Raw genomic sequence first — 12,144 nt, forward strand, 5'->3', positions numbered from 1 at the left:
ACACCCTCTCTTTTCATTCTCTCCCATCACACTTTCTCTTTTATCATATTTTCTCTCTTCTTATCCTCTCTCATCATGCTCTTTCCCATCACACTCTCTTTCCTCATTTTCTCTCATCACACTTTTCCTCTCTTCATTTTTTCCCATCATATTTTCTCTTTCATCATACTTTCTCTCTCACCATATTTTTCTCTCACATTCAACTTTCTCTCACATCTATTTTTTTTCTTATTTTCCTCTAAGGGTAAAAAAAGAAAATTTCAATTTATTTCAATAGAAAATACTCAACTAATTAAATATTATTTTTAAGAGTGATATTCATGCTCATACTTATTCCTATTCCACAATACTATGATTCTCATTCTTATTTTGATTCGTAGGAAAGAACTAAACGCCACGTAAATACACTATCATCACAAACATAAATCCATAAAAGTGACATATCATATATATATAACACAAAATAGTGTCTGAAGTGCACATCACAAAATACAAGTTAAACAAACATAGCCATACAAGAAGTGAGAACTACATGTCATAACGGGACATAAAAATCAACCATGTCACCCTCAGAGGGATCAGCAGTAGCAATACTCATGGGAATATCTATAACAGGTGGGACATCACTCGCTAGAGGGGAGGCTGAGAAGAGTGGCTCGACATCCAAGATCCTACTAGATCAGTTAGAGAGTCAATGCTCATCTACATAGCAATCTGTCGGCGCCCAATGGTGGCATCCTCTATGTGCACCTCAGCAATATCCATACACAGCTCCTCAAGGCGAGTGCCATGGTCTCCTCAAGTAGCTAAAACTGAGCAACTCCAACGTGACCAGGAGGAGCAGGTGTCTCAACATCCTCCTCTAGATCAGGTGCCATGGGAGCTGGCACCTGCGTTGCCCCCCAAGGTCGATCCCTCGGTCCCTCATCGAGTGTGTGCCAGTCGATCCAACATACACCATCCTTACCAGTCTCTATCCCGATTTTTATGAAGGACCGCACAGATATTCTAGAATACTTAGCGGTCATGGCTTCAGCTTCCCCCAGGAGGCATCAATGCGCATAGACTCTAGCCAGTCTATAATAATGTGACCAAAAGGCATATGGACTATTTGATGCATTGACTAAATGAAATGAATGATGCATTGAAAGATATTCAAAGTGATGTTGACATTAAGAGAATATCGCAGGGCGTATAAGAAGAACATGTGAGAGGATCTGATGATAACTAGGGCATGGGAGATAATAGGTAAAAGACAGTTAATGACTACTTTGAATAATGCATTGTCCATAGCTAATAATTTAAGTGAGGAGAATGAATTAAGACATGCATATAGACCTTCCGGATGAGGACAACCAAAGAAACTATAATGCATAGAGTCAATAGTGATATGCTCAAATGGTGGAGGTAAAAGATCAGGTAATGTGGGTAAAATAAAACTCATTTATCTATGGACAATAACCCAAAAAGGTTTGAAGGATCTCATAAGAAAAGTCCAAACTTCGTTTGGCTATATAAGTTCGGCAAACAACCCCATCAGATGTATATATGTTATTGTAGAACTCAGATACAAGTCCTTCATTTGCACTCCTCTCACAATAGACAATGGATTTAAGTTTATAACGTTTGATTATGGAATAGACATCAAAACATGAATTATGATAAAATTTCCTATCAATGGATCTAGGAGTGATAAGCTTGAAGTTATTTCTGTTAAACGCTTGTTGAAGAGTAGCATTCGGGAAATGTTAGTCAGTGAGGGGCAGGGGTCGGGGTAGAAGTCGAGATGACCCCTCACCGAACTCACTAACCTTCTGCTTTTTTCTAAACATGATTAATGAAATGCAATATAAACATCATCAATGCAATGAATGCAGTGCATGAATTATGCATGGATGATATGCCATGCCAGAATATGGATAATAAGATTAGAAACCTAAAACACTACTAGTAGATGGTGTCATACCAGAAGACAGAGCATAGCTAGCATGGGTTGGTGTATGCGTAGATACACCAACCTACATCACCATCAACCATGGTCCACACAACAACCGATCTCCCAAACAACAAACAATACACTATACATCACTATCACTAATGTACGCCCACCATCATCACTGCGATCTTAGTTGTCCTTGACTTCTCCTCCCCTCTGGCCACTGGTCTCACCTCATCTGCCCCATTGACCTTCAAGATAACCAGTAGCTAAATATCAAAAATCCCTGGATGTGAGAGCTGGCAGCGCCCTGTCTGACCAAGCTCTTCTCCCAACAACCTGGACAATGCAAATGAAAGGAACTGCCACCATCATATGGTTGTCACTTTGGCCAGATCACCCCACCGCCAAAGGGACACAAACTCTAGCCAGTGGAGGCCTGGTCACTTGCAGAATTATAGCAGAGATCAAATCCAGCATCCCCTGTCTGGCCAAGTTCATCCTCTGCAATCTGAGCCATACAAACCAAATAGAAACTCCTCCATCATGCAGTGCTAGCTCTAGCCAGATCACTCTACCGCGGAGGGCACACAACTAGGGGTGTAAATGAGCCAAGCCGCTCATGAGCTATTCGAAGCTCGATTCGATAAAAGCTCGTTTGAGCTCGTTTAATGAGGCTCGTTAAGATAAATAAACCAAGCTCAAGCTTTACAATATTCGGCTCGTTAGCTCGTGAACATGTTCGTTAAGCTCATGAATCAACTTTTAAATAAAAAAAATAATAGTTTTGATATTAAATTTATAGATTTTACACTCTACTTATGAAAACATAGATAAATATATTAAATTTATTTATTAGAATAAAATTATAAATTTTAATAAGAATATTATAATTTTTTAAAATATACAATTTAATTTTTAATGAATATTTAAATTTATAATTTATATTTATTAAGTTCGTTTAGGCTCGATAAAAGCTCGTGAGCCATGAATATATTCGTTAAATAAAGCTCGAGCTCGGCTCGATTATAAACGAGCCAAACTCAAACATCCAAGAGTTTGACTCGGCTCGGCTCGATTACACCCCTACACACAACTCTGGCCAGTGGAGGCCTGATCCCATGTAAAGTCGTAGCAGAGGTAAGCCCAGCCGGCCATGCATCCTCCAAAACATGAAACTTCAAACGGTAGCGCCCATGGCCCTCTAAACTATCGGTGATGACGACAACCCCCTTTCACCTCCTGTTTCATCTCGTTAGATCATTTACCATGCTCGGTTGCATCCGCTATCCCTCTCCATATGAGTTCCATGGACTTGTGGAGACTATGCATCATGAGAACTTAAGTAGGGAAGCTTCTTCGCTTTGGGGGGGGGGGGGGGGGCCCCAATTTGGCCTAGCATGGGTAGGCTATTAACATCATAGAAGGCATTGTTCCAACGAGTGCTGTGGTCTTGGACTCACGGTTTGAACCCAGGCTTGGGCACAAACTCCTTAACTCATGAGGCCACCAAATCTGTCTTTGAATTTTGACCCAACTGAAATTTGAGAGAGAAAGTTGAAAACAAAACTTGAATATGAAATTCAAACCTCCATGCCATCTCCCCCTCTTTTTGCCTCTTTTGAATTTCAAATTTCAAATTCCCTCTCTCTGTACTGGCTGACCTTCTTCCCCAAGGTGTCCTTAAAATCTCCTACCACCGAGTTTGTTGGAAAAGCATAGTAGTCTGCTTGCCTTCTCCCTCCCATTTCTTCACTCATCCAACAGGAGAGCTGGTGATCATGGATGTGGAGATGTCGTTCATGATTGTTGGCCATAAATTGGTGTTGATGGGCTTTGGCACAAAAACCATACGTTTCAAAATTGAACATGATGAACCAGAACCTCCTCACTGTTGATGTGCGTAGATTATATATACTTTTATACATACTTTGACACACATCTACTTATACTTCATGCGCATAATCTATATTTATTACACCCTATTTCATTATAATATCATACTTCCATTATATTTTATTCGGAGATCTACTTTTTACTTGTTTTGATTGATAGGATATGATTTTGAGCAAAAATAGAGTTTAAATGAAGTCGAGAGCTTCTAGAGTGACACGGGCATGCAAAACTAAGTTTTCTTCATGTTTTGGCCATGTGGCACCCACACGGCCATGTCAAGGCCATGTGGGGGGCGTGTAAAGGCCGTGTGAATCTCACATGACCGTGCGAAGGCCGTGTGGAACTTATAGCACTGCAGATTAAAAGTAAAATGGCCATAACTTTGTACTCGGTTGGGTTTATAAGCCGTTCTAGATATCAAAATGTAGATAACTTCAAGATATATAACTCTTATGAATACTTCAACTAGAGAAAATCACGTCTTGGAGGTATAAAATGCGTTTCTACGTGACACAGCCTTAGCACAGGGCCGTGTGGAATCCCTGCACTGGACACCAAGAGTAAAACAGGCATAACTTTATGCTCCGTTAAAGTTTTGGGTCATTCTTTAAACCAATTTGTAGATAACTTCAGGATCTACAACTTTGATGAAGACACCAACTAGAGAAAATCCCATCTTGATGGAGTAAAAGATGTTGCAATAAGACATAGTTATGTAGGGCCAATCAAGGGGTGTGTGAGCCACATGGCCATGTCATGCGAGGGGGTGTGACCTCCACACGGCCGTGTGAGCCACACGTCCGTGTAATGTTTCCATAGGAGAAGAATGATATGACCGTGTGAATCCACACGGCTGTGCGAGGTTTCCAGAGGCAGAGGCAAAGCAAGCCGTGTAGATCTACACGACCATATAAGGGAAGTAGAAGCAGTGTGTGCCATGGTCGTGTCTCACACACGGCTATGTAAGGTTGGCAGAGAGGGGAGTGAGGCAGGCCGTGTGAACCTCACACGGCCGTGCCTTGGGGTTGTGTTGTAACGACCCGACCCTCTTGGCCCATTTGGCGGCCCAATTGGCGACCTCTCATATCGTCGACCGTCGGCTCTTATGTCGTCGGCCCATTTGGCGACCTCTCATGTCGTCGACCGACGACCCTTGGTCGTGCCGTTACTCACTAGGACTTTCCACCCCTGGCAGTGGATTTTTGCCTCCCCCAGGATTCGAACTCTAAACCTCCAGGCTTAAGTATTAGAGTTTATGAATCCTAGTAACCAAGTGAGATTTATTGTAACGACCCGACCCATTTGGCGGCCCATTTGGTGACCCTCGGGTCGTCGACCGTCAACCGTCGGCCGTGTCGTTACTCACTAGGACTTTCCACGCCAGGTGTTTTCCCCGAGATTCGAACTCTAGACCTCCAGGCTTAAGTACTAGAGTTTATGAATCCTGGTAACCAAGTGAGATCACGGCCGACGGTTGATGGTCGACGACCCGAGGGTCGCCAAACGGGCCGCCAAATGGGTCGGGTCGTTACAATAAAAGGCACCTTTTTATTGTAACGACCCGGCCCTCTTGGCCCATTTGGCGGCCTTTCATGTGGCCCACCGTCGGCCCTTATGTCGTCAGCCCATTTGGCGACCTCTCATGTAACGTCGAAAGCGATTGGCCTTGGTTACTTAGACTTTCCACCCCTAACGGTGGATTTTGCCTCGAGTTCGAACTCCTAAACCTCCGGGCTTAAGTACTAGAGTTTATGAATCCTGGTAACCAAGTGAGATGATCTCATGGTTGCACCGGATCATAAACTCTGAGTACTTAAGCCCTGGAGGTTAGAGTTCAACTGCAAAATCACCTCGTGTGGAAAGTCCCTAATAATGACGGCGCCAAGGGTCGCTTCGATGAATTAGAGTCGCAAACGGTAAACGACGACATAAGCGATTGACGACATGAGAGGTCGCCAATGGGCGGGTTGTTACACAAAAGGCACCTTTTTGTAAACGACCACCCTCTTGGCCCATTGTGCGGCCCATTTGGTGACCCTCGGGTGCGTCGGCCGTCGGCCCATCGTCGGCCCATTTGGAGACCTCTCATATGAGTCGGCCCTTATGTCGTCGGCCCGTTGGCGACCTCTAATATCATCGACCGACGACTTGGCGTGTCGTTACTCACTAGGACTTTCACACAGTCGGTGTTTTGCCTCCCAGTTCGACTCTAGACCTGGGCTTAAGTACTGGAGTTTATGAATCCGCAACCCTCATCTCACTTGGTTGCGTGTTCAAGCCTGAGTATAAGCCTGGAGTCTAAGTTCAATCTAGGGGGGAAAATCAGCGAGGTGAAGAAAGTCCTAGTGAGTGACACTGACCAGTGCTTCCGACATTAGAGGTCTCCAAATGGGCCGACGACATAAGGACCGACGACGACTATAGGTCGCCAAATGGGCGACGACATAAAGGTCGAGGCCGACGACGACCGAGGGTCGCCAAATGGGCCGATGACATAAGGCGATGGTCGACGACCGGTGGGTAAATGGGCGCCAAATGTGCGCAAATGGGCCAAGAGGGTCGGGTCGTTACAATAAAAATGCCTTTTTATTGTAACAACCCGACCCATTGGAGTTTGCGACCCTCGGGTCGTCGGGTCGGAGTCGTCGGGCGTTACTCACTAGGACTTTCCACCCAGCGGTTGGACGCCTCTCAGATTCGAACTCTAAACCTCCAAGCTTAAGTATTAGAGTTTATGAATCCTGGTAACAAAGTGAGATGATCTCACTTGGTTACCAGGATTCATAAACTCTAATACTTAAGCCTGGAGGTTTAGAGTTCGAATCATGGGAGAGGCAGAAATCCACTGCCAGGGGTGGAAAGTCCTAGTGAGTAACGACACGGCTGACGGTCGACGGTCGACGACCCGAGGGTCGCCAAATGGGTCGGGTTTTACAATTCATCTCACTTGGTTACCAGGATTCATAAACTCTAATACTTAAGCCTGGAGGTTTAGAGTTCGAATCCTGGGGGAGGCAAAAATCCACTGACCAGGGGTGGAAAGTCCTAGTGAGTAACGGCACGGCCAAAGGATCGTCGGTCGACGACATGAGAGGTCGCCAAATGGGCTGACGACATAAGGGCCATCAGTTGGGCCGCCACAAGGGCTGCCCAAGAGGCCAAAGGGCCGGGTCGTTACAATAAAAAACTTTCCACCCCTGGCCAGTTAAGCCAGATGGACCGCCAAATGGGCCGACGACATAAGGGCCGACGATCGACGACATGAGAGGTCGCCAAATGGGTCGCCAAATGGGCCAAGAGGGCCGGGTCGTTACAATAAAAAGGCGCCTTTTTATTGTAACAACTCGACCCTTTGGCCTCTTAGTGCTTCAACCGCTGACCCTTATGTCGTCGGCCCTTACGACCTCACATGTCGTCGACCGACGACCCTTTGGCGTCTTGGTTACTCACTAGACTTTTCACCCACGGCGTGGATTTTGCCTCCCCAGTTCGAACTCTAAACCTCCGGGCTTAAGTATTAGGTTTATGAATCCTGGTGACCGAATCGTTCTTACTTGGTTACTAGGATTCATAAACTCTAATACTTAAGCTCGGAGGTTTAGAGTTCGAATCTGGGAGGCAAAAATCACGCCAGTGGAAAGTCCTGAGTAAGCTGAATCATCGGTCGACGACATGAGAGGTCGCCAAATGGGCCGATGACATAAAGGCCGCCAGTTGGGCCGCCACAAGGGTCGCCCAAGAGGCCAAAGGGTCGGGTTGTTACAATAAGATTGTAACGACTCAAATTTCCCTATTTCAAGTTCTAAAAGTCCATAAAAATATTTGGAAATACTTTTAAAATATTCTATAGATTTTTAGGAATTTTTAGAGTATTTTTACGTAATTTTTGGAGGTCGTTTAGCATGTTTACAAAAAGAAAGAAGTTTTGACAAAAAAATCGTTGAAGGTGAGACTCGAACCCATGACCTCTGTCAGACCCGACCTAATTAGACGCGGCCAACCAACTGAGCTACGGTCGTTTTGTTAACCATATATGTAGAGATAGATACTTAAAGTGTGGTTATAATGGGAATCGGTTTTTTTTTTAAAAGGATCGAAAATTTTCCCCGAAACCCTATCTGTTCTTTCCCTTCTCCTCCGCGACGGCGCTGCTTTTCCCTTCGGTGAGCGTTCCTTCTCGGGCGAAACCGAAGAAACCCTAGTTTCTTCTCTGGCGGTCAGCGGAGGGTTGTTTCCGAGAATCCTTCACATTCTCGTGATCTTCCCGACGTGAAGAGCACGCAGACGCGAAGAAGGCGCTGCGATTTCGAGTCTCGCCGGAACGCTAAAAGCCTTCTTCCTCTCCTTCGGTTGTAAGTGCAAGCAAACCGTTGTAAGTACTACTCACCTGTGGTAGGAGTTGCTCCGAGCTTCGATTTGTTTTCCTTGCTTGCGGATTTTACTGTGCCGAGTGGATTTATGAGCTAGGGCTTTTATTTCTATGCTCTGTTTATCTAGCCGAATTGCTAAGGTTGGTTTGAGTTGTACAGGGTGCTTGCTAGAACCTGTTGATTTCGGTATAAATTGTAGGTTGTTTATTCTGTTCGGATTTTCTTCCTATGGTTTCCGGATCATGCTTTACAGAATAGGGTAGCTAGGGAATCAGCCTTCTTGTTTCTGTTTCAGATTAAGCTGTGTAGAAAAGAGAAGTTGCCTGCTTAAGTTCTGTTATAGCATGCTTAAGGGATTTATTTGCTAGCTGGTTGTGCCCTGTTATAACATGCATGTCCTGAATTTAGTCCTGTACATGTGCAGATTGATATTTCGTTTATATCATTGAAACAAGCGTTATAAGGGTTTTAATTTTAGCAAGTATTAGTTTTGTTTGCGTTAATTTGTTGGTTATGAATAAGCATGTTCTTAGCAAATGCAGAATTTAGTTTGAGTACCTTTCATTACCGTTTAGTATTTTCTGATGAAGCATGATTAGAGAGATTAGTTAGCTTCTATGTAATCCTGTTATAGCATGATTAAAGGAATTAGCTGGTTGCTATGTATTTCTGTTGTAACAGGTTTAGAGCTTATAGAAATATGTTCGAAACCATAGAAGCTTGGGACCTTGTTAGAGGATTTAAATGGATTCTTGTTAAGAACTTGTTAAGAGTTTATTAGGAGTCTTTCTTTTAATTGCTAGAGAAATTAGAGATTTCACATGCTATTTGTATTGCTAGGTTTGAGTTAGTTGCCTTTTCTTTAAGCATGTGCAGAATTTCACAGCTTTGCTTTAAGTAGGAAAGTTTCTTAAATAAGCATGATTAGTAAGCTTAAAGTTGCTTTCTTTTGCTCTATTTTATAGCATGATTAGTAAGCTCAAAGTTGCTTTCTTTTGCTCTATTTTATAGCATGATTAGTAAGCTCAAAGTTGCTTTCTTTTGCTCTATTTTATAGCATGATTAGTAAGTTCAAAGTTTCTTTCTTTTGCTTTATTTTATAGCATGATTAGTAAGTTCAGATTTGTTTTCCTTTGCTTTGTTTTATAACATGCTTAGAGAGTTCAGATCTGCTTCCCTTGTGTTATTTTTATATAGCATGCTTGGTTAGTTGTAATCTTATACTTGTTAGAAATATTTACAGGATTCTAATAAGTTCTAATAAAGGAGTATGAGAAGTATAAGTAAAGAAAAGACTAGAGTCTAGTTAAAAAGAGATAACTAGTAAATTAAAGTAAGAGGCTAGTGTTGGTGCAATCGACCTAGGTTTTGATGTGTGTGTCAAAGAGTTTAAGTTAGGCTTTCATATGTATTTGATATGTGTTTGAGTCATGCAGGACTTGGTGGAACACATAAGGACTTGGTGTGACCAAGTTCGGGAAGCTCATCCAAAGGCTCGGATCGTTGAGTCGGTGAAGGATGGTGTGGAAGACATCCGAGGGACCGCACGGACGAGGAGCAATGGAGTGGAGCCGAAGGAAGTGGACTTCAAGGCAGCGTGAAGGATGGCACGGAGAGGAGCCGCGGGCTCGGGTGCATCTGAGGGACGAAGGCCGAGGAAGAGGACTTCAAAGGCGACTCCGGAAAGGATGAGGGTGAATGTAGTCTTACCAGTGTATGGGCAGTCATACCAGTCGACTGTCACGAACAGAAGCATTCTGTTGCTCAGTCGACAGGGACCAGTCGAGTTCTAAGACCAGTCGACCGGTAAATGATCGTTGGCAGACCGTTGGTGTTGCAAAGTAGCCGTTGGCTACCTCACTGGTGCATGGACCAATCGACTGGTGTCGGGGTTTGAGTTGATTGATGATCAACTCTTTCCTCTTATTTAAGGGGAGCTTTGGGGCATTGAAGGGGTTACTAATACTCATTGTAAACCTTCCGATTCCGTGCCCAAAGCTCCCAAGACAATTCTCTTCCTCCTAATTCTAACTCCATCTTGTAAAGAGGAAGAGTGCTCTTGTGAGAGGTTCGCTCCACCGAGAAGGAGAAGCTTTAGCCGGAGATCGCCGGGGACCGATCCACCAAAGGAGCAAGGGATCGTCCACCTCAAGGACACCGCGCGGAGTAGGAGCTGGTAACCCCCGAACCACGTTACATCGAGCGTGTTAGCGTTTGTATTCTCGTTTGTGTTTCAATGTTTTAGTTTCTCTATTTCCGCTTGCGTCAACTAACGTATTGTAGAGAAGAAATCGATTTGGGGGTGGCCTAGCTATCCAACCCCCCTTCAAGCCGGCCACCGATCCTCCAACAATTGGTATCAGAGCGAGGAAGCTCTTCAACGGACTAATCGCCAAGAAGAACAACATCATCAAATGGCCGGCTCAAACATTCATCCCCCCAAATTCGAAGGAGACTTCTCTTGGTGGAAGAGGAGAATGGAGGTATTCTTCGAAACCGATTTTGACATAATGCTAATCATGGAAAATGGTTTCGAAGTGCCTAGAGATCAAGACAATAAGATACTTGAGAAAACAAGGTGGACCAAGAAGCAAAGGGAAGAACATTTAGCAAATGCTAAAGCCATACATCATCTACAAAGTGTCCTTCCTCAACAAGAAATAACAAGGGTTGGAACCTACTCAAGCGCTAAGGAGTTATGGGAAAAGCTAGTGGAGCTTCATGAAGGAACATCGGAAGCGAAATTAGCAAGAAGAGACCTCCTTCGAACTCAACTCAATAATATCAAGCTTGAGAAAGGAGAAAAGGTATCAATTTTACATTGTAAAATTAAGGAGATTATTAGTGGACTAACAAGTGTAGGTGAGACACTTTCAAATCGAGACGTGATTACAAAAGCCCTAAATGCTTTTCCAAGATCCACAACTTGGAGTTCCATTGTAGATACATACTACATATCAAAGGACCTAGAGAAATCCTCTCTAGATGAACTCTTCTCAACAATGGAGCTTCATGAAACAAGAGTTGAGGGATTGGATGGAGAAGCTCATAAATCAAGAGGAGTAGCCCTTGTGGCAAACAAGGGAAAGGGAAAGAAGAAAGCTCCATCTCCATCATCTTCCGATTCCGAGGAGTCAAGTGCCTCAATGGATAGTGACCAAGAGGCGTATATGGTAAGGAAAATGAGAAGAGCTTTTAGAAATTTTTCATCTAACAAATCTCATGCTAGGAAAAGCTCAAGAAGCAAAAGTAGGACAAGGAAGATAATTTGCTACAATTGCCAAGGAGAAGGACACATAAGAGATGATTGTCCTCTCTTGAAAAAGAAGGAAGGGAAGAAGAAGAAGAAGGAGAAGACAAAAGAAAAAGGGAAGAAGGCTCAAAACCTAAAAGCAACATGGGATGATCCTTCATCATCATCGGAGGAAGAAGAGCATCACATAGTCAATTTTGCTCTCATGGGGATTGATGATGTAGCCTCCACCTCATCCGAACAAGAAGAAGGAAGGAGCTCAAGTGAAGATGAAGAGGGGAGCTCAAGTGAAGGGGGAGGTCAATCATCGGATTCGGACTTCTCGGTAAGTGAGGTACATAATCTTCCTCCCCATATTTTAATTAAAATTATTTCAAGCACAAATGATGATTTGTTTAAGGCAAAAAGAAAGAACAAATCTTTGAAAAATGACATTTGCATGCTTAAAGAAAAATTAGAATCCATGCCTATTAGGGATAATGATTTGCATGCTTCCTCTACAAGTTCAAAGGATTCATGTTTAGAAGAGGAAAATAGGAAATTAAGGGAAAAGGTAGAATACCTCACCATAGCCCTTAGAAAATTTGAAATTGGCTCTAAAACCCTAAATATGATCATTGGGAGCCAAAGGGCAAGTTTTAAGAAAAATGGGATAGGATACAATGAACAAAATAATGAAAAGACCTATC

The 12,144-nt window shown here is 43.4% G+C and overlaps 1 protein-coding gene across 1 annotated transcript in view; it reads right to left on the reverse strand.

Moving 5' to 3' along the window:
- Nucleotides 1-2,360: 2,360 nt before the first annotated feature.
- The window catches only part of LOC122050767, a 45,162-nt gene continuing 35,378 nt past the window's right edge, over nt 2,361-12,144 (reverse strand). Inside the window, exon 2 of the mRNA XM_042611645.1 lies at nt 2,361-2,447. Coding sequence (XP_042467579.1) covers nt 2,361-2,447 — 87 coding nt within the window. The remainder of the gene's footprint in view (nt 2,448-12,144) is intronic.

Source organism: Zingiber officinale, chromosome 3A, assembly GCF_018446385.1.
Source record: "Zingiber officinale cultivar Zhangliang chromosome 3A, Zo_v1.1, whole genome shotgun sequence".
Taxonomy (NCBI): domain Eukaryota; kingdom Viridiplantae; phylum Streptophyta; class Magnoliopsida; order Zingiberales; family Zingiberaceae; genus Zingiber; species Zingiber officinale.